Source organism: Pelobates fuscus, chromosome 3 (genome assembly GCF_036172605.1).
Source record: "Pelobates fuscus isolate aPelFus1 chromosome 3, aPelFus1.pri, whole genome shotgun sequence".
Lineage (NCBI taxonomy): Eukaryota > Metazoa > Chordata > Amphibia > Anura > Pelobatidae > Pelobates > Pelobates fuscus.
The window spans coordinates 170,077,790-170,101,595 of NC_086319.1; the positions used below are offsets into that span (position 1 = coordinate 170,077,790).

At 40.7% G+C, this 23,806-nt stretch overlaps 1 protein-coding gene across 10 annotated transcripts in view; it reads right to left on the bottom strand.

The window, feature by feature from the left end:
• Positions 1-1,152: 1,152 nt before the first annotated feature.
• Positions 1,153-23,806, bottom strand: part of ERC1 (ELKS/RAB6-interacting/CAST family member 1) — a 235,961-nt gene continuing 213,307 nt past the window's right edge. For 5 of the 10 annotated variants that reach the window (XM_063447689.1, XM_063447687.1, XM_063447688.1 and 2 more), the window contains one exon: positions 3,926-4,011. Coding sequence is in view for 5 of the 10 variants with exons in the window: in XM_063447680.1 (XP_063303750.1) it covers positions 3,106-3,243; positions 3,823-4,011 (327 nt within the window). In the remaining 5 variants the exon portion in view is untranslated. Of the gene's footprint in view, positions 3,244-3,822; positions 4,012-23,806 lie in introns of those variants that run through there. The other 5 variants (XM_063447680.1, XM_063447684.1, XM_063447678.1 and 2 more) reach the window with 2 other exon arrangements.

Genomic DNA, 23,806 nt, shown 5'->3' on the forward strand with positions numbered 1-23,806 from the left:
AATACATATATAAAAATGGATATTTCTTTTAATAAAAAGAGATTTTTTGTAGTGTTTTAACAAATGAAATGATACTGAAGGAAGGATGGGTAAAAGGTATGTAGGAAAGGAAAATTAGGGGCCTTTCCAAGAGCTGTGTAACGGGTATTTTTCAGCCATGGAGAAGCAATTTCCTAACTGATATCTCCTCACTGAACTCAATTGAATATGTTCCCCTCACTTTTTCTCTGCCTATTGCAAATTACTGTGAAAAGTCTGCCAATTTGTGAAAAGGGAAAATAAACCATGTGAACCCCCTGATAAATACAGCTTAACCACGGAGATCCAAAATAGCTGGAAAAAAAAACGAAGCCAAGGATATAACATCCTGCTGTGAAAACAGGAGCTTTGATTTTTTTTAAAATCTGGAATAATTACTGTAATACTTTGATGTCACTATTATAGGATATCTTCCAAAATAATCTTATGGATCCCATGCAGATGTAGATTCCACTAATCTTATATATCACAAGCTGACGTTCTGCACCAATCCTGAAAAGGAGTACTTTTGTAGTCTGGGTTTAAAAGGCTTGTTTAGTCATACTATCAGTCCTGTTTTTTTTTTTATAACATAGCACGGTTTCTCCTGGAAAAAGAAGCCTGAATCAGAAATATCCTTTAAGAGCATCTCGAAATAGAAACAGTCATGCTCTGTTGACATCTGCCTACTTACTCAAATCAAATTAGGGCGACTGGAAAAACTAGTTGATAACCAATAACAATAATGAGAGATGCCCCAGTGAAGTAGACCTATCAATCACTACTCCAAATTCTAAATTCGGGGAACAACTTCAGATTAATGAATGAGGACTGTGAGCTCTTCCAGATATCTAGATCAAAGAGTAGGAGAGATAGGCAGATTGTCTTAGTGAATAGTAGGTTGCCTACTATGGTTAACTGTGAAAATACTGCTCACTCAGAGACACGTAATAAAATAAACAAAACATAAACCTAACTTTGGTGGGTGGCAATCAATAATGAAATTGGTTTCTGCCCCCCTCCTCCCCCCCAAGGTCAAAATGGAACAATCAGCAGGAACATTCCATCTTGTTTGTATGATATATATCACAGATTGTGCGGTTTAAGCATGAGGCAAATGTGCACCACCTCTCACCAAAAAAAAAAAAAAAAAGGTAAAACCTTCTCAAATTTTCTTTTACCAATTTTTAAAATAAATTTTTAGAAACGATCTAGATGACAGCTAAAAATCTTTGCCCTCAGCTATGGACAGCGTAATGTAAAAAGACTGGATAAGTTCAAACCTCCAATCACATTCACACAGCTTTCCAGTAACACAGGAAGCTAGATGATGCAGTTTAGCAGAGAGATTTTCTTTCCCACATCAGCCTCTTAGTTTAAGGTCTTTTCCTGATCCCCTCTAGACCTCTTGTCTTATAGGAATTTGACGAGTTCTGTATAATTAATTGAATTCCTGAGGTTATCAGAGGCAGAGGATCCTTTTCCAAGAAACATTATGGGTGAGCAACAGTACAGGGCAGAATGTAAGGGTCATAAATTAGTGGAACTTAAGCTGGGAGGTAATTTGGTTTTAAGGATAAACAAGTACAATATTCAGTATTTGACTGCATGTAGAGTTGAAAGCTTAGAAAATAGACTTATAGATTGCAGGTAATGAAGCACCATGGCTGTGCTATTGGGATTGGATGGTCTGTTTTAAACTAGGGTAAAATACCTGGCTCAAAGGCAGGATCTGCCCAAAAATCCATCCTAGGTTGGAATAATCAAATTATATTGTAAAGATAACAATGCTGTTAGTCCGCATTTTATAATACAGAAGTGGTCGTCGGTTGAAAGTCCTTTAAACTTATGAAAAACACCTACGAGTTGAATTGGCAGTGAGTTAGAACAGTAGGAATTAGGCATTCAAAGACTCAACCTCAGATCTCCTGTTTCCAACAAATTCTCAAAGATTGGTGACAGAGAGATTAATATAATGATTCTGGCAGGACCTTTAACATTCTGGTTAGAGGATTCCAGGTCTTTGAAAAGGTAGGCAAACACTGATACATTCTCACAGCATTTCACTAGCAAAGAGCAAACTCAAAAAGAGAGAGAAAGAAGGCAGGTAACTATTGTTAGTAGAATGGGAATGAATACGTAAAACACTTGCTTGACCTTTGTATTACAAATAACTAGATTTCTAAAAAAAAATATGAAGTAAGCACACACCAACAGAATGATGATCTAAGTGGTGTGGGCCTATAAATAGGCAGATTGGATAAAGGGATATCAAGGGATAGCAAAGATAATTAAAAATGAGGGATATTGAGACTAATGGACCTCTGGCCAATAGCTGCTAACACTAGACATTAAAGAAATTGAATAACTGAACATATTTCAGTCCAGAGCCCCTAAAGCCTGTGTCTGGATGATGGCCACTATAATGTGGGTAAATGGCAAAATGTAAAATGTGCCCTTTTTCATTTAATTTGCAAGGTTGCAGGGGCTGTATGTATACCTCAAATTACTTCATTAAAATAAAAGTGATTTTGAGATTTAGACTGTATCTATAACCAGTAAGAATGGGTACGGAAAGGAAACGTTCTAGCTATGTGGACTGTTTTTTTAAACAATGTAGTGTTGGTCAGAATCATCGGAAATGATCTCTTTTGATTAAAAGGAAACCTCTGTAACAATTTGTATACACAGCAAATAGTTTCTGCAGATCTTGTCCCTCCACGATCAAAAATATGGTTTTCACTTATTGCATTTGTTTTAAAAGTCCACTTTTAGAGATACACAAACACAAGATATGTGATTGCTGCCTCCACCCCCCCCACAAAAAAAATAAAAAGAAATAAAAAAAAGAATTAAAATGAATTTGGTCCTGAGGGATCCCACTTCAGCCCCCAGAACGGTGTGAGAAGTGTCAGCTCATGCCATCTCCAGAAACGGTCAAACAGCATTGAGAGCTAACGGGCAGTGCAAGGCTGAACGTGCAGGTCCCTTCTCCAAGGCAGAAGTGAGGTGAAGGGGAATATCGTAGGCAAAAACAATGTCCAGCTAGGGTCTTAGGCAGTACCCTCTTTCCTGTGCAGTGCGAGGTCAGGATGATTCTTCCAAGGCATTGACTACTTGCTCGAGTATATCAGGACAGTGATCAGCAATCTGCTGCAAGATGGCATTTGCAAACTCTTGTAGGTCTGCACTTTCCCGCTCACATTTCTCCAGCTCCTCATGTAGCTGCAGTAAGGGGAAAAAATGTGAGATGGTTATCGGTGTAAGGAGCGGCCATGGTGCTAAACTCTTCTTAAAGTGACACTCCAGTTTCTGTGGCTATCCAATCACAGACTAATCCCCCCCCCTCCCCCATTCATTTTACAAAGAGGACACGCTTCACACACAAATCTTTTTCAGCAAACTAAAGTGCTTTAGGGGTCTGGAGTGACTCTTTAACCTCTTAAGGACCAAACTTCTGGAATAAAAGGGAATCATGACATGTCACACATGTCATGTGTCCTTAAGGGGTTAATTCAGCCTGTCTACATTTTACATCTTTGCATGATTACAAACAATTCTGGTGTTATGTTCCAAAGTGGAATAACAGCAGAAATAGACTATTGTTTTCCATGGTGGTTGCTCTACTTTTACAAAAATCCTCAAGGCACACCTGCCATTTCAGGATTTAGGGATTATCCATTTATGTTAAGGTGTTTTTTTTTTTTTTAGAAACACCTTAGACATAACAGGGTAAACCACTGCCATAGAGTTTTTTTATTTCTCATTCATAGCTTTGTCATGTCCTATTAAAAGGACTCTTACTTGGTCTGTTGTCATCTTCTGCAGCCTCTGCTCCCAAGCTGCCTGGTCGTCTTCCAGGTGGTAGGATGCCGGAGGGTGGAGCTCGTGGAGTATTTGGGGGTCTCTGTCCTGGCAGAGAGAAGTCAGGTGCCCGATGTAGAGTTTGAGCTTGCTGCGGTTCTGGTTAAGGTCTATGAGGGGCTGGATCATCTTAAGAGAGAGAGAGAACAACAAAAAAACAATGAAATTACAAATCCCTTGGTACAGGCATCTTTCCCATCCCAGCAGTAATACAGAGATGACAAATGGAAACAGAACAGAAAGAATCCTCCACCAGATACAATTTCACCAGACAGAAACCATTGTTATAAATACAATTTAAATGTTTGACCGAATGGAAGTTTTATCTGGCTTCCTCTTGTACCATCATTTACAAGGCTAAATTGATCCCAGTTTCAATATGTCCACATAGCAACAAAGTTGACTGAGGATACTAGTAGATAGCTCCCTAAATTGATACTCTTTTGGGATTGCCATATTTAAGGGTACCAAATTAAGGAGCTATTTAGTATATTGCCCCTTAGGTTTAGGGAGCTATCTAGTAAGAAGCTGAAATAGCAGTTTTTGTTTTTTTCAGACAACTTCACTAATACTAAATAAAAAAGACTTACCGTATATACTCGAGTATAAGCCGACCCGAATATAAGCCGAGGCCCCTAATTTTTCCCCAAAAAACTGGGAAAACTTATTGACTCGAGTATAAGACTAGGGTGGGAAATGCAGCAGCTACTGGTAAATTTCTAAATAAAATTAGATCCTAAAAAAAATATATTAATTGAATATTTATTTACAGTGTGTGTATAATGAATGCAGTGTGTGCGTATGAGTGCAGCGTGTGTGTGTATGAGTGCAGCGTGTGTATGAGTGCAGCGTGTGTGTGTATGAGTGCAGCGTGTGTGTGTATGAGTGCAGCGTGTGTGTGTGTATGAGTGCGGCGTGTGTGTGTGTATGAGTGCGGCGTGTGTGTGTGTATGAGTGCAGTGTGTGTGTGTATGAGTGCAGTGTGTGTGTGTATGAGTGCAGTGTGTGTGTGTATGAGTGCAGTGTGTGTGTGTATGAGTGCAGTGTGTGTATGAATGCAGTGTGTGCAGGGCCGGTGCAAGGATATTTGCCCCCCCCATATGTCCTGACCTCCCCTCCTCCTCCCTCAGTGGTCCTTACCTCCCCACCCCCGTGTTCCTTCACCCTCCTCCCCCAGTGGTCCTGACTCACCCCTCGCCTAGTGGTCCTTACCCTCCCCTCCCCTAGTGGTCCTTACTTCCCCCTCCCCTCCCCTAGTGGTCCTTACTTCCCCCCTCCCCTCCCCTAGTGGTCCTTACTTCCCCCTCCCCTCCCCTAGTGGTCCTTACTTCCCCCTCCCCTCCCCTAGTGGTCCTTACTTCCCCCTCCCCTCCCCTAGTGGTCCTTATCCCCCCCTCCCCTCCCCTAGTGGTCCTTATCCCCCCCTCCCTCCCATAGTGGTCCTTATCCCCCCCCCTCCCATAGTGGTCCTTATCCCCCCCCCTCCCATAGTGGTCCTTATCCCCCCCCTCCCATAGTGGTCCTTATCCCCCCCCCTCCCATAGTGGTCCTTATCCCCCCCCCTCCCATAGTGGTCCTTATCCCCCCCCTCCCATAGTGGTCCTTATCCCCCCCTCCCATAGTGGTCTTTATCCCCCCCTCCCATAGTGTTCCTTTTCTCCCCCCCTCCCTCCCATAGTGGTCCTTATCCCACCCCCCTCCCTCCGATAGTGGTCCTTATCCCCCCCTCCCTTCCATAGTGGTCCTTATCCCCCCCCTCCCTCCCATAGTGGTCCTTATCCCCCCCCCTCCCTCCCATAGTGGTCCTTATCCCCCCCTCCCTCCCATAGCGGTCCTTATACCCCCCCTCCCTCCCATAGTGGTCCTTATCCCACCCCCTCCCTCCCATAGTGGTCCTTATACCCCCCCCTCCCACAGTGGTCCTTATACCCCCTTTTTTTATTATTATTTTTTTATTATTATTATTATTATTATTTTTTATTATTATTTCTTATTTTATTTATATTTTTATTTTTTTTTCGTCCCCCCTCCCTGCTTGATACATGGCAGGGAGGGGGGCTCTCCTTCCCTGGTGGTCCAGTGGCAGTTCAGTGGGGGGGAGAGGGGGGCTGGCAGAGCTGTAACTTACCTGTTCTGCAGCTCCTGTCAGCTCTCTCCTCCTCTGCGCCGTCCATGCAGCTCCTTCTATAAGCTCACACTGTAAGTCTCGCGAGATTTACACTGGGAGCTGACCGAGGTGCTGAACGGACGGCGCGGAGGAGGAGAGAGCTGACAGGAGCTGCAGAACAGGTAAGTTACAGCTCTGCCAGCCCCAGTCTGTATTATGGCAATGTAAATTGCCATAATACAGACCTTGACTCGAGTATAAGCCGAGTTGGGGGTTTTCAGCCCAAAAAATGGGCTGAAAAACTCGGCTTATACTCGAGTATATACGGTAGTATTAGTATATAAGGAAGGTTAAAGACCTTGCCTACCCCCTCACCTTAATAATAGTGAAGAGGGAGAGGGAAGGGCAATAAACAACATACCTGTAAAAAAATAAATACAAAATATTACAAAACATTAAGTGTCTTCTACAACTTTGTTCAGCACCAAAAAAAGGCCAAATAAAAATCCATAATGTTGCGTCAGACTATTACTAATACGTCGAAAATAAACAAAAAAACAGATGTAAAATTATTTCATCTTCATCCGGCGAGGGCTCTGCGCAGACTGAGCTCGCAGGGCAGGGAAAGCCTTATAAAGCTTCCCCCACCATGCCATTTTACATTTTACTCAGAGTGCTCTGATTGGTTGGTAAAGCAAACCAATCAAGAGTGCTCAGACAGGTAAGTCTCAAGTTTTACCTCTCAGAGCACTTGGATTGATTTGCTTAAGAGTGAGTTGGCATGGGTGGGGGATTTTATAAGTGACCGGAGGCAAAGCTCCCCATCGCTTCTATTTTTAAATATTACAAGGAGGGAGCCGTGAGCCAGTAGCTCCTTTCTTGTAATATAAACAAAATTTCATCCAACAAGCAATTCGTTCTTAGTTTCATTTATTGTAATTTGCCGTTGTTAATTTGTCTTTTGAAGGAATGAATGAATAGCTGAAATTCAGACAAAAAACGATTTAGTCCATAAACGAATGCCCAAGTCTACTAAGGTCACATATGACACTTAAATGATTAAAAATGGCTTAAAAATGCTCCTAGATTATTTGGATTTGAATGATACTAGTAGTTTCTGAATTTAGAAAAGACAGAGGCAATTGACAGATGACATGGCATCTAGTAGAATACATGGTGGATGATCTTTTCATGAAATCCAGATCACAACAAAACACGATCACCCTTGAATCAATTCTGAGTTAATACGTCAGGAAAGAGTTTCAGTTTTGTTGGAAAATCTCTGATCCTCCTAAAACAGGCAACACTCACTTGTTTGTCTCCAACTCCATTTAGTTAATAGAATTGAAGTTGAAATACTAAATAAATACAGGTTAGAGAGGTACTGTTTAATTTAGGTCCTTTTTATTAAGGACAATTGTTTAGCAGCCTAGATACTGGAAGCGGCAATACCTTTCTGCAAGCATATCCTATCTTTCTTTTTCCCTGAACATGTGTCTCCAAAACTCCACCACAACATCTTGATCCATTGGTATGATAAACCCGTGAATGCTATGTCACGATATTAAGGTCACCTTGCTGCAGACTGGTAAGCCATGTATGGTAGTTTTAATGTCCTGGGCACCACAGACTAAGGAGAGTCCACAAACCCACTTGTGAGCAGTAGAGAACTAACCACAGAACTAGTATTAACAACAGAAAATGCATATTCTTCAAAACCAATTTGCTAAAAAAAAAACAACCAAAAAACCCCCAAACAAACCAAAAACAAATAGATAGAATTTAGCAGCATAACCTCTAAAGCCGGTAGTCCAAGTGTAGGCCGCCACTGAGTTTGAAAACCTCCTAGGTTAAATTATATTATTATGATTGCCATTTATATAGCGCCAACAGATTGCTTAGCGCTTTACAATATTATAAGAGGGGGAATTTAACTATAAATAGGACAATTACAAGAAAAATTACAGGAACGATAGGTTGAAGAGGACCCTGCTCAAACGAGCTTACAGTCTATAGGAGGTGGGGTGTAAAACACAATAGAACAGGAAATAGCAATCAAATAAGGTTGGAGTGAAGCAGAGCTGGAGGAGAGAGTAAAGTGCTGCCCTTTAGGAGAGAGCAAGAGACGGGTATGCGAGGTAGAGGTTACTCTGGGAAGCTTTCCTAAAGAGATGGGTTTTAAGGCACTTAACAAGTGAATAGGGGAGAGTTTGATGGCTGAAGGCAGGTCATTCCATAGGAAGGGAGCTGCCCGCGAGAAGTCCAGCAAGCGTGAGTTGGCCGTACAGGAGAAGGTCATGGGCTGAGCGGAGAGACCAAAAAGGGGCATACCAATGGATCTGTGAAGAGATCTAAACAAGGGTAGAATTGTTCAATGCTTTATAGGTATGGGTTAGCATTTTGAATTGACTCCTAAAGTATAAAAGGGTTAAAACCGACTAAAAAGGAAAATCAGTCTAGGGGCAGCATTCATTACAGACTGTAGCGGGGCAATACGGTTTTTGGGAAGACCAATTAGGAGGATGTTACAAAAATCCATGGACTAACTCCTCAGTAGCATCTTGAGTAAGAAAGGCGCGGATGTGGGCTATGTTTTTAAGATGGAATCTACAAGGGTGACATTAGATCAGTGTTTTAAAGCATCTGCCCGACATGTCCAAGGTTAACATTGGCATGTGACCATATGCAAAAAACAAAAACAAATATGGACAAAGCTACACTTAGTATGGCATACAAGGAGGCTACATTGACAGTTTCTGCTGTTTTATCTAAACGTAAATAAAAAAAATAATCAATAAAAAAAAAAAATACACCACAGCAAGGTAAATGTGCTATCTAGGTGATGTTTGAGCAGGATTTCTCCTAAAAACTTGTCTATGGCTGATGAGCTAGATCGTTTCATTTATTCAGTACCAACTCATCAAATATATCCCAAGCAGTCACTACAATCTCCTGCGTACTGACTGTAGGCCAGCAAACAATGTCCAGTTTGTTTTACATAGCAGCTATATGGAAATCAATGAACACTAAACAAGGAGTAGGATCCCTATGGGCTACAGTGATATTTGAAATGCTTGTTAAATGGTTAATTCATAGCAATCACATACTGTGCAAAGTAAAATGTTGATGCCGTATGGTATATATCCAACCGTCAACAAGTTTATAGTGTGTTATTAGTAATAGCATGTTTATGTCATGTTCATTATATCTTTGATGGCTCACATGTTCTAAATCTGAATATGATTTCAATGATCACGGTTCAGGTGTTGCAGAAGAGAAGGTGGCATCCGCTGACTCACACTGTGAGATAAGTGTAAGAGCCGGCAGCATGACATGAAGCACTGTAATTCAAGAAGCTGTCAGCGCCAAGATAAGTTTGAATAAAAAACTCTGACATGAGCCAGTTGCTGCACAGATAGGGCATGGTTACAGACGTGATCTCCCCTGGGTTTTACGGAGCTGACTGGAAAAACAGATAAAGGAAACTTGAGGTATTGGAGAGGTGACTCACGGAAAACATCAATTGACATAAGAATTTGGAGACCAACAAAAAGTGCTCCTGAATACCGAATATGTTTTTAAAGCAGCTAGACACAGACACATCCTGATGCCAAGCAGCACTATCGTATATGTCCTCTGCAGTAGGAAAGAAAGTGTGTGATTAAAATAGAAAGACTACAGTACTACAGCCAACAGGGGTAAACATTCAACTGACCAATGATTTAGGGGGGGGCATAAGTTTCTAGGCTGATTTGGCTTCTGACACTTCAATATCATCCAAGATGTCCTTCAATCATGTTAAATTCAGTTAAACGCTAACATACAACAGAAGTAGTCATAATACTGTTCTAGATGTGCAGGATGTACTTAAGGCATGCCAGGGAGTTTTTCTCCTGCTATCGTGACTCCTGTGATTCTAAGGCTCCAGCTGGAGAGTTATCCCTTGCATGCCCTTTCAGGAATTGGTCAAGTATAGTGAAGTGTATAGGCACGATGCAGACCTCACAATATGAGGCAGTTTGGTGATTTCAACTGTGTGGTGGTGATAGAAGTTGAGGCACACAGTCTCTCACAATAGATGGGAGGAGTTGTGAGGCTAAACTAAAATGGACATCCAAATGTTAATCTGACATCAATATGACCTACAAATTCAAGTGTAAATTAAGCTATTGTTTGGGCCAGGATTTAACTACCCTCATTACACAGTGGGGAATTAACACCACCAATCAATCTGATTTGCTGAATTATAACGTGCTGGATGGTATAGGTAGAATGTTGAGGATGCATAAAGCAAGTAATAATTCCCCCGATCGATACATCAGGATCAATCGTACATTGTATGTTTAAAACGATTCACTTTTAAAGAGTTAAATCTTTAAAAGTACTCTGTGTAGTCATACATAACTGTCTTACAGCAAAGTAGACGTGAAGTTAGAGGCTTGTAGAAATCAGGGGTAATACTACAAATATTCTAAGAGAGAGGAATATCAGATAAGGCAAGACAGTATTATTATTTTTAAGTAGCGTTAGTGCTGCACAGACTAGGAAACACCTAGAGCTGTTACAAGGCAGCAATTTAAACACTGCTTTTTCTATGAAAAGGCAGAATTTACAGTGCTCAGCCTGCAGGGACCGGCCCTAGACATCAGAACCACTACATTAAGCTGTAGTGGTTCTGGTGACTACAGTGCCCCTTTAAGCTATGCTAAAGAACAAATGAGCAATTTGAGTTAAGAGGCTAATTAGTTCTTATCTGTACTTACAATCTGTATATACGTTTATCTTTGTAGACATGCATTCCATTTCCAAACCCATGGTTAAAAAACAAAATTAAAAAAAATGTAAGTCCAATTATTTCATGTTTTTGACCCACCCAAACTTAAGGGCTTATGAAACACTTAAACATGTTTAAAAATAGGGAAAAGGAGGTTTTCGTCATTAACAAATGAAGTTGAACTATAGATAAAAGTATTTCTAGAATAGGGATATTTGACATCAAATAACTGACATACAGAATAGAACAAGAAGGCCCTGCTTTAACCAGCTTACAATCTATGTTGTACTAAAAGCAAGTGAATAAATGGTGTAATGTCACAAAACGGTGGAAGACCCCAGAGTGTTGGTAGAAGTTATTATTTGGTATCTGTCAGAGAACCCTATTCTAATATTGACTAAAAAGGGCTATTATCATTATGGAAAGGGAGTATATGGAGAACCCTTGATGCTTATTCTGCTTCCCAGATGGGGGATTGCCTGGACCCATCCTATGCATTGAACACCTGACCGGGAGATACACTGAAACACTCTGGAATCGTTTGCCTGATTGTGCTGTGAATTTTTGATCGGGTATTTCTTGGTCCCCCTCACCCACATTCAGGGTGCTATTTGCCAGCATGGGTGCTCGATCAAGAGCTAACTATATATAATGTGTAGGTGTACTGTCCAGGAAAAGGGAGTTTTAGGGGGATATTTTGTACATTTAGCTCTATGTTTGGGAAGGCACAAGGCAGCAGTATCCAGAGACCATCAGTCAAGCGTCCACTTCTGGGTTAGAAGTGCTCCAGCGTCCCCTGCTAGAAGTGAGGTAGCGGACCACACAGAGGTACTCATCCGGAGTACAGTGACTCCATTACAGTATATGAGAATACAGATGAATAATAAACACAGACTATGTTATATGCGTTCTAACCTCTCTAAAAAACAAACAAACAAAAAAAAAAAAAAAAGCAAATGTGGTGAAAAGTCAAATTTTTGGTATTCTGGTTACAAATATTCAGTATACAGGTTTTATCATAATAAGAACATCTATAGAAGAAAGATATTCTAGGCAGCTACTTCAGGCCATAACATAAGAATGCCGTAAGAGGACAGTTGGATGGGTCTGTCAATCCCATGGAGGCCAAGGGGCACGAGTTGGAGTCAGGCTACTGAGGATTTACAAGACACCTAATTTGTTACACAGGATGAAGGCAGTAACTAATGGAGTTTGTACATGTCTGAGACATTGATAGGGGTCTGACAGGACTATCTATCAGCTTGTACCAGCACCTGTTTGCCCCAGTAGTGTGCAGTAGCCCATCACAAATAAGCACCAATCCTCCTCCCTACTACATACATGTGTACTATTGTCTTTGTATGAACCAAAAGAAACATTAAAGGCCAAACGCACTAAGAGCCCCCACAAAAAAATCTAAACAAAACGACATCGGGAGCTCACAATCTTAATACATTTTACAGTAACCAATTCAATACTATTTGACAAGCACTGTGCTTGAAAAGGGCCCTTTGTACCATTACAACAGTATTTTAACCTCTTAAGATACACTTACTAATGCAATTTAACAATGAATCTTGCAAATATAATAGCAGATTTGGACTAGTCGCATGTACAGAATGTTTCCAGCTCAGCTATTTAGGCTGTATATATATATATATATACATCCAAATTGCAAATAGATAGCTGTATTCTCGGTCTTTCAATAATAATTAAATTTTATTCCATAGTAGTTAAAAACTGGATCAACGTTTCAGTCCCACATAGATCTATGATCCTGAAAAAAGTCCCTATGTGGGACTGAAACGTTGATCCAGTTTTTTACTACTATGGAATAAAAGTTAAATATTGAAAGACCAAGAGTGCAAAAAAAAAATAAAAAAAATTTCGCCAAATTACCCGTTTTCGGCCGAAACGGGATAGGCCCATTTTCAGCCGAAAATTTCGGTGCATCCCTAATAGATATACACAAATACATACCTTACGCCCTGCCTTTCTAAATGACAGCAACAAGAAAAATATAACAAACAGTCTGCTGTGTCTTCCTAAAAAACAAAGCTTTTCATATTTCAAGATAATTTGTACTAAATGTATACATAGTCTAACTTCACCTGCAAAAAGACACAATATAAGCAATAAAACTGAAAGGCTCCTATGCAAATGTATCAACACATATCCACTACAGTGTCTGTATAACTGCACTTACCGTACTGCCTCCTCTACTGGACTGGATAGGACTGTAAACTATAAATTGCAAAGTGCAACTATTGGGGCTAAATACATAAACAATGTATGACTACTGCACTTACTGTGCCTCTTTCTCTACTGTAAAATAACCTGAAAAGTGCCAGGTACCACTTTTATGGCTATATAAACAGTACTCTAGGCACCATAAGAACTTTAGCGTAATGAAGCAGTTTTGGTGTGTAGATCAAGCGGCTGCAATCTCGGAGCTTGTCTGCCATTTAGGAGTTAATGCATTTTATTTATACAGCCCTAGTCACACCTCTCTCCGTGTGACTTGCATAGGCTTCCTAAACACTTCCTGTAGTGTGTTTAATCTATCTAGATTTTATCTCCTGCTATGCATAGCTTGCTAGACCCTGCAGGACCCTCCTGTAATTTACCCCCATCAAACCATATATTTTTGAAAAGCAGACAACCTAGGGTATTTCAAATGGAGGTATTTTAACACTTTCCATGCACTAATTCTACCACCAGTCTTTGTCAACCTTCCAGGTAGTCATTTTTTTGTGTTATTTTCCACACACATTGTACTTGAGGCATGGATTCTCAGCACCTGTTATGTGTTACTGACAAAGAACACCCCAATATGAGTTCAGCAACATCTCCCGAGTACAGTGATACCACCTATGCATAGATTTGTTGTGACATATGTTTTTCAAATTTGACATATCTTCATTGCCTATCTTCTTTTTGGGGGCTTTTTTTTACATATCCCAATTTATTTTCTTGCCATGAACGTGCATATATTTGAAAAGTTGACACCCCAAGGTATTGTATATGGAGTGCTGGGATGCAACCGTTTTAACCCCCAAAATTGGAGAAAGTGTGCGGTGGTAATTTTTTAATTTTCATTTTTACACACACACACACACACACATTGCTTTTTGACTGTGATTTAGGAAAGCCTGTTGTTGACTATTGCAAGAAAACACTCCAGGTTGTTTTCTGCAAGGCCTCCTGAGTACACCCATGCATAGGTTTGCCAGGATTTTAGGAAGGTTCAGTAACAATTGTATGACTTGTAATTTGAGTTGAAATTGAGAGTATTTCTTCTGCTAGACCTATCATTAGTTTGTGGCCTATCACGTACCCCAGTTTTATTTATTACTATGAAAGTATATATAATTTGAAACAGACACCCCAAGGTATTGTATATTGTATAAGAAAACTAACTCGGGAACAGTAAACGTAACCCAATGAAAATAAAAATGGACCAGTGTGTGATATCGCTTGAAGCAGTCCCCAATGCAGAGTCCAGGGCAATCAGGACAGTAATATACAGTGTCCTTTCTCTGCCCCCTCTTGAAACAGACTGCATCTTTTTTGGGGATTCTGCTTTGCCGCAGTAGGGGGGGGGGATTTTAAAAACAAAGTGGGTAGCCCCAACTCTGCTCTCTCCAATCACCGCCCGGGGAGCAGGTGCATCTTGGTACAGAATCCCCCAAAATGTTCTGGAGCTGAAACTGGAAAAAAGTCAGTTTTATGCCGGGGTTTGATTTTTTTGCACAACAAAAAAGCGTTGTGGGTTGCAATCTGTATTAAGTAAATTGCAACCTTTTTGTAGCAGGTTCTTGTGTTCCGTATAATTAGGGAGGGCTGCAGCAGCTGATCTGCCAGATCAACCCCACCCATATGTCGGTTATAGGCCTTGACCCACACTGGCTTCCTTGTGCTCTCAGCTCTGCCACGTACAGAGATCTCCACAGTCCTCTCAGTGTGGATTGTGGTAAGAAGGTACACATCCTTCTTGTCTCTGTACTTAACTGCCAACAGCTCCTCTTGGCGCAGAGCCGAGGTCTCCCCCCTTCGTAGCTGGGTGCATGCAAGTTGTCCTGGGAAACCAGCGCAGTTCTTTTTGATTTCACCGCAAGTTACTGTATATTAAAAAAATACAGTAGCTTGAACAAAGGGACACTTGTATAAATATTGTTTGTATTGTACACAAGTGGTACCCTTTGTCTGGGACCCGATATTCCTCCTGATAAACAATCTTGCCACTGGTTCCAATATTTTCTGGGCAACCTGGAGGGTCAAGGTGGCTATCCTTTCCCTCGTACAACCGGAAGGCCTGAGTATACCCAGTCTCGCTCTCAAAGAGCTTATACACCTTTACACCATACCTGAAGTGCTTGGACATCGTACATAGCATGCCTCATTCTGCTTACTGTATTTGTCCCTCACTAGGCCATATGTACCTGCAATTTAATGTTTCACTCTACATTTTAAAGTTTTTTTTGTCTGTCCTGGGTATTCATGCACTTTTTGAGCCTTCATTGTTTAGTAATTATGTGACTAGGTGTTGCAACTGACTGTCTAAATTTATGTCAGGCCCAAACTTATACATGTGGTAAAGGGAAAAAAAAATATACACTTGTATATACATTCTCTGTACACATAAATGTCAAATTCCTTATTTTCTGTAGCTGGGAATATCTTCTAAATGTCTTAATTCTTCTTACTAAATAACCTCAAATTCATAAAACTGTATCATATGCATTTCAGTAAGTCACCCTACATTTTAATGTTTGTCTGCCCTCAGGTATTCAGGTACTCATTGGGCCAACGTTGTTCAGTAATTCACTGTTTAGTAGATGTGCCCCAAGGGACAGCTTGCATGCATTTAACTGTGTAGTTTTCATTGGGATATTATCTGGAAAAAAAAACGCAAATTCTCTTATCTGCTGCTTTTTTATTCCCTCACTTTCTAGCACCACCCAGACTTTCTTTGTATGGTCTACATGCATCAGGAACATCAATTAGTCATGTTCAGCTTAAGCAAAGAAGTTTTATATCTGATGCCAATATTACTGAGATAGTCTACCATTATTATAGCATTCCCTCTTGCTTTCAACCCTAATCTTCAATGCCAGCTGTGTATGCAGAAGTGTTTATCATCCTCCTAAGCATTCCAAATGTAGGTCTTTTTAACGTACGTCTTATATCGCCTGCCTTTTCCTATGTATTATGTACGGCCATCACGGCCGCTAGCCTGTTCAGTGACTATGGCATTCTAGAGGCCTCTGTTCCCGTTTTGATTCTGTCTTCCAACAACCGTTTTATTGGTCTCAGTGCAGTGCGTATGTATTATATGATGTTTTATAAGTGTTTATATACAGTTCCTGTTCTTTTCACCATTTCATAAACTAGATGATTATTTATAACTACCGGGTTCTCTACCATCTCATCACCAACATGTCTTAGTTACATACACAAACTCCACAACCATTCCGATTCACATCCTACCTTCACCCATATTAATCCCAATACAGCCCGCACAGCCACCCTGAAAATCTGGATACAATCGGGATACGCATATTTCCTACTTCTGGCATCACTATGCCTTTACACCATGTGTTCATATGCCCTGTAATGGGTAACCCGCCACAGGCTAATTCGGCACCTCGTCTGGGCATTTCATTTAAAACATTTATAGATTTTGGATTAAGACTCTCGAGGTCTTGCCAACATACATTTCCTTAGGTCTTAACCTGTAAAAAAAATTATTTGATATCAATTTGGATATCAACATTTGCTCTTCAGACCTCGCACCCATTTGTCAGTTACGGTTCTTTTCGTAGGTTATAGACCTCTCTTTCCCTCTCTGCCTCTTTAAGGGGATACTGCAGATTTCAGTTACAGTATACAACCATACCATACAGAACTACACGAGCTCTTATACGAATTCAAGTACGTTTTTAGCCGTGATGGCTCTCCCACAATAAAGGTATTTTTAGTGAGTAGGTTTTACTGGCTTATAGGGATCTAGATGACCAATAGAGGTTAAGTTTCTGGCATCTCTGCCTTGGAGGTAGTGGTCCCGTGAGGCCAAGACCCATCCTCCACGCATGAGGTATTACACCCCCCCCGATGCCAAAACATAGTTAGCCACCTCGTACAGTGGCAAAGATAGGGCCTCACTTGTCACACCCAATCTATCATGATTAAAATGTCACCAAGAGGCCAAAACCGCGCCACAACGCTTGTTTGCCTCGAATCCTCTTGCACCAAAGCATGGATAGAGCCTCTCAAGCCACTTGGCAACTAGCAGGGCCTCACCTGTCCCCAACCTAGTGAATTGCTTCGCCACTTGGCACTAGCTAGCCAGCAAAACAATCCTGATCCAAGCTAATTATTAATATATTACAGTATGTCTCAGATCCCTATAAGAAGGTAATGACATGTCAATCCCCAGTACTCCAGTCTGGTCCACTACACCTCATTTCTGGTATTACGGCGGAGCTATGCAGACGCAACGTTCCTTTCCCAGCAAAGGCTGGGAAAGCAGACTGTTCAGGCTCATGCGTACCAATACGGACAATGCTGATGCTGGAGTAGGCACGAGTTGCTCGAACAACATCAACCTACACGCAACGCACTCGTTGCCTCTAAGGGGTAAATAAATGAGAGACTGTAAAGACTAGAAACACGTTTTCTAACCATGCAGTCAACAGGACGCTCACCTTCGCAGGGTCATCCGTACTCATACGATCATAACACAATTCAATATTGAGCACGTGTGCCTGTATGTTCAGATAACCAACAGGATATTGACTTTCTGTCATAATATCCGACTTTCTGTCTGAAAGTTTTTACACTAATAGGTGAATTAGGATATAGATAATTTGCGATGCATCACCAATCAGACATATTGTGACGACATCATTATTACACTAAAACATGTCATCTTTAAGTTGAGCCGGCCCTACCTTGTACTCCTAAAAGTCGCCATGGCGGGCCTGCCACGGCTGGTTTAATCAGTTTCTACCAACTGTAGGTTTGTTCTTTCAGGGTTAATCTCACCACTATCATATTCAGCATTTCATTAATACGTAGTTTCACAGCAATGCCTTCTTCAGCTTCCAGTATTAGGCCCCTTACAGGAACATACTTCTATTATATGTCTTGGCCCCCTACATGGCTAAGTGTCGCTATTGACTGAATCAATCATGTCAAGCCCAACTTGGGCCTACACATATGGTTCACAAATATAAACTATTATATACATTTACTGTACTTACATTAAAACCCCTTAATGACAACTTCTGGAATAAAAGGGAATCATGACGGAATATTTCCGTCATGTGTCCTTAAGGGGTTAACTACAACCCTCATGATTCTCATTGGCTAACAAAGGTTTACTTTGGTTTAGTTATACTAATTCAAGGTTGTTGGTTTGCTTCTCATACACTTGTTAACTTGAATTGTCCACCGTTATGGTCCTTGTAGATACTTTTCATCATATATTCTTGTTGATACTGATACTAGTTACCTATGCTATTTTTGTTTTCTTCAGTATTGATACTTGTCCGGTTCTCAACCCTTTCTACCCTCTCTACTCTATTATTTCCCCTATATAAGTTTTATCAACTTGGCTCTCGCTATATTAATCACTTATCTATGTACATCACTTATGTGTCTCCGAGCTATCCCATTACTTTCAGGTAACAGGGGATTATACATGTGAGAGGTTCACGATTCACTTAGAAACAGAGTTTTCTGCGTTATTAGTATTTTGCTATATGCCTCAATGCTATTAGGTTATGGTTGACGTCATATGCTGGTATTTTCATATTCATGCCATCTGGTTTAGTCTAAGCGGCTTGTGTTACCCCTTAATTGTTTGGTATATATTGGTTGTCACATGTTTACAACAATTTCCTTAGCCCCCCGTAGGTCTCACGTGCAGATTCCGTTATTCAATGCACACGGTATTACTCCTCCAGGTTCTAAGGTATTTCAAGTTGTGCCCTTAGTGGTCTCCTAGCAATTTCTGTCACCAAGTCTCTCCATTACTATTCAAGTCACAGATAAGTGGTCCTTCACTACATAATGTTGGTTATTATGTCTCTGGTTGTGTTCGCTACTTTTTTTTGCCACCTTCAATTTAGGCTCACTATACCCCCAAGTTACGCCTGACTGGCACCCAACATCACATTTCCCTACTTTCCAACAACGCCAGTTTCCTTTCCATCCTATCCAATCAGACTATACTTAAGGGCATTAAAAATATGTCTGATTTGCTAGATTCAGCCCATTTCGAACCCCTCACTAACTGTCACTAAAACCGCTATTTACCTGGCCTTTTACGGCTTCCTGAGGCCACGAGAATTCACCATCAGAGGCCAACAATGCACAAGGTTGTCTTCGAAGCTCCTAACTAAACATCAAGATCATTACATTACATTACTGACTCTACCCCTGACCAAAACGAGTCAACTGGGTCGACCCGTCCACATTCCATACTATCCCACAAATAATCGATGGTGCCTGGCGAAGATATTTTTTCAATTCCTACCTCCTCACAGTACCGAATATTGCATCTCTTCCGCTACTGTCACTTTGCTGGGCTATCCCCACTACCTCTAAGTTCATGTTATACATACGGTTATTGTTAACAGGGCTCGGTATGAACCCTAGCCATTATTCAGCACAATCATTTAGGATAGGGGCCGCATCTATGGCATTGAGCCAGTACGTTCCAGTCCATCATTAAAACTCTAGGTCGCTGGAAGTCATCAGCATATAAAATATACATAACCCCAATCGGTAAAGGAAATACGAAGGGCATCCGTTAAAATGTCATCTTAATGTACTTACGTTATATTATGTTATTTACTTAATAAATGTGTTTTGAGCATGATATGTATTCCTTTTTGCCCACTTTATTTACTGGCCTACAGCATACGTCCGTTTCGGCACACCTCAACCGACTTTTTCCTATCACAGGTTTGCTAACAACAATCTTACTTCATATCATAATCAATGTTGCCCGGAACACACACTATATATATATATATATATATATATATATATATATATATATATATATATATATATATATATATATATATATATATATATATACACACACACACACACACACACACACACACACACACACACACATACATATACACACACATACACATATATATATATATATATATATATATATATAAAATAGATGTATTCCCTGCACTCACGCTTAAAGACAGTCCAATGCCGGGCGCACCACCAGATCTCCAAGTAATGTAGAAAAACAGAAGGGAAGGCTGCTCTCCAGACTTTTAAAACATAAGAACTTTTATTCAATAATGATTAAAAAACTACCAACGTTTCGGTCCCCGCTTGGGACCTTCTTCAGGGTCAAAAAATAGAACAGCAGAACAATACAGTACAGTGCATCAGTGACCAATATATACCAAAATAATCGATTCGTTTACTCACTCAGGTGTGTTTCCGTGCGTTCCCGCCATCACCCTGTGCTCTTCCGGGTATGCGCGCGCATCCATGCGTGTCACGCCCCCTCCATTACGTGCCTACGTATCGGCTTACCCATCACCCTGGATACCATATCAAAAAAAACGCCCGGTCGTAAAAAACGGTGCTGTGATCAACAGGATGAGAGATTCTACCAATATACTTCGAAAAAAGTGCATGAAAGTGCTTCTAATTAAAACGATCTATTGCTTATGTAGGTGGATGTGCTAGTAGATACCTATATTTATCATAAACCATAATATAGGTACAAATGTATCCTAATAACCAAGTAATATGTGCATAAGCCCCATTGGGGTATGGTGGTGATTATATATACTCTAAATATCTAATAAATGGAGCTATAAAAGTGCTACTGCTTTCATTTAAAGTGCTGGTGATAAATATAAAGTGCTGATGATTACCACAAAAAAAGTGCAAGTGATCTAAATAAAGTGCAATAACCACATATAAAGTAGCTTAAAACATTAAACGACTGTATACGACATAACAGTACATTATAATGACTCCAACATAAAATCACATCTAATAACAATACCCGTTGCTTTCTATTACAATTAAAAATTAAATATTACTAGCTAGCTGTAAACCTTCATATGAACGAGTGATATGCATTACTTTCATTTAACCCCATAGGAGCCACCGTATTCAATTGGTGGATCCAAAAGGTCTCTTTTTGAAGGAGCATCCTTCCTCTATCTCCACCTCTATGGGGGGGAGGAATGTGGTCTATGCCCACAAACTTCAATGATGCCAGTGGGTGTTTCTTTTCCAGAAAGTGCCGTGCAACCGGTTTATCTGATAGTCCATCCCTATAGGCTAACCTAATGCTCGACCGATGACCTCTGATCCTTTCGCATAGCTGCGTCTCCGTTTTGCCCACATAGTGGAGGCCACATGGGCATACTAATTTATATACAACAAGCTGAGTCTTGCAAGTGATGGTATGTTTGATGTCATAGATCTTGTTCGTATGTGGGTGATTAAATCTCTTAGCTGGAATCATATGTCCACATGTCACACACCCAAGGCACCGTACACTCCCTCGTATGTTGTACTTAACTGCACCTGAATAGCTCTCCACTGGATCTGTGCGAACCAGTGTATCCTTGAGGCTTTTATTCTTCTTGTAACAGATAAGAGGCCTCTCCTTAAAGATTTTTGGCAGAGTGTCGTCCGCTGAGATAATTTTCCAGTTATCTTTGACAATGGCTGATATTTGGCTAGATGAATTATGAAAGGTCATCGGAAAGACCAGTCTCTGTTCACGTGTCTTGCTTGGGAGCACCGGAGCTAAGCGAGCTTTCAACAGTGCATCATCCAACACATGAGCATCATATCCTCTTTCCAAAAACTTTTGGGTCATAACCCCAAATTGTATCTCCGCCTTGTCCTTATCTGAATTATTGCGGATCACTCTCTGGAATTGGGCTTTCGGGATAGATTTTATCAGGGCAGTAGGGTGTGCACTCCTAGCATGTAACAAAGTGTTACAGTCCGTGGGTTTGGAAAATAAAGTGTGTTGTATACCATTACTGCCATACGAAAGTTCAAGGTCCAAAAATTGGACTCGATCTTCACTAATATTAGCTGTGAACTGTATGGGTAGCGGGAGTGAATTCAACTCGTCAACCATGGTGACTGCTTCCCCATGTGTGCCACGCCAAATGATCAGCAGGTCGTCAATGTAGCGATAGTATCCAATGATTAAATGTTGATATGGGATCAAGATGTGGGTAGATTCATATACGTACATGGGGGCGCGTTCGCGTACATGGGGGCCATCGCCGATCCCATCGATGTACCGGCCACCTGTAAGTACCACAGGTCCTCAAAACGAAAATAGTTGTTATAAAGAATAAGTGACAATAGCTCCAACATAAATTCAATAGGTGGTCCTTGATAGATAGAGGATCCATATAGTACTTGCCTCATTGCTTCAATACCCCCTATATGGGGGGATCACCGTATATAGACTTTTCACGTCCATCGTTATAAAGATTGGAGCTGAGTTGTTGAAGTCCAACTTTCTGATTCTATGTAGCAACATTTGTGTGTCTTTGATACAAGTGTAAAGCTGTTCAACCGGCCCCTTAAAAATGAAATCGAGCCATTGGGCTATCGGTTCTAGAATGCCATCGATTGCCGAGAATAAAAGCCTCAAGGATATACTGGTTTGCACAGATCCAGATCCAGATCCAGCGGAGAGCTATTCAGGTGCAGTTAAGTACAACATACGAGGGAGTGTACGGTGCCTTGGGTGTGTGACATGTGGACATATGATTCCAGTTAAGAGATTTAATCACCCACATACGAACAAGATCTATGACATCAAACATACCATCACTTGCAAGACTCCGTTTGTTGTGTATAAATTAGTATGCCCATGTGGCCTCCACTATGTGGGCAAAACGGAGACGCAGCTATGCGAAAGGATCAGAGGTCATCGGTCGAGCATTAGGTTAGCCTATAGGGATGGACTATCAGATAAACCGGTTGCACGGCACTTTCTGGAAAAGAAACACCCACTGGCATCATTGAAGTTTGTGGGCATAGACCACATTCCTCCCCCCCGTAGAGGTGGAGATAGAGGAAGGATGCTCCTTCAAAAAGAGACCTTTTGGATCCACCAATTGAATACGGTGGCTCCTATGGGGTTAAATGAAAGTAATGCATATCACTCGTTCATATGAAGGTTTACAGCTAGCTAGTAATATTTAATTTTTAATTATAATAGAAAGCAATGGGTATTGTTATTAGATGTGATTTTATGTTGGAGTCATTATAATGTACTGTTATGTCGTATACAGTCGTTTAATGTTTTAAGCTACTTTATATGTGGTTATTGCACTTTATTTAGATCACTTGCACTTTTTTTGTGGTAATCATCAGCACTTTATATTTATCACCAGCACTTTAAATGAAAGCAGTAGCACTTTTATAGCTCCATTTATTAGATATTTAGAGTATATATAATCACCACCATACCCCAATGGGGCTTATGCACATATTACTTGGTTATTAGGATACATTTGTACCTATATTATGGTTTATGATAAATATAGGTATCTACTAGCACATCCACCTACATAAGCAATAGATCGTTTTAATTAGAAGCACTTTCATGCACTTTTTTCGAAGTATATTGGTAGAATCTCTCATCCTGTTGATCACAGCACCGTTTTTTACGAACGGGCGGTTTTGTTGATATGGTATCCAGGGTGATGGGTAAGCCGATACGTAGGCACGTAATGGAGGGGGCGTGACACGCATGGATGCGCGCGCATACCCGGAAGAGCACAGGGTGATGGCGGGAACGCACGGAAACACACCTGAGTGAGTAAGCTAATCAATTATTTTGGTATATATTGGTCACTGATGCACTGTACTGTATTGTTCTGCTGTTCTATTTTTTGACCCTGAAGAAGGTCCCGAGCGGGGACCGAAACGTTGGTCGTTTTTTTAATCATTATTGAATAAAAGTTCTTATGTTTTAAAAGTCCGGAGAGCAGCCTTCC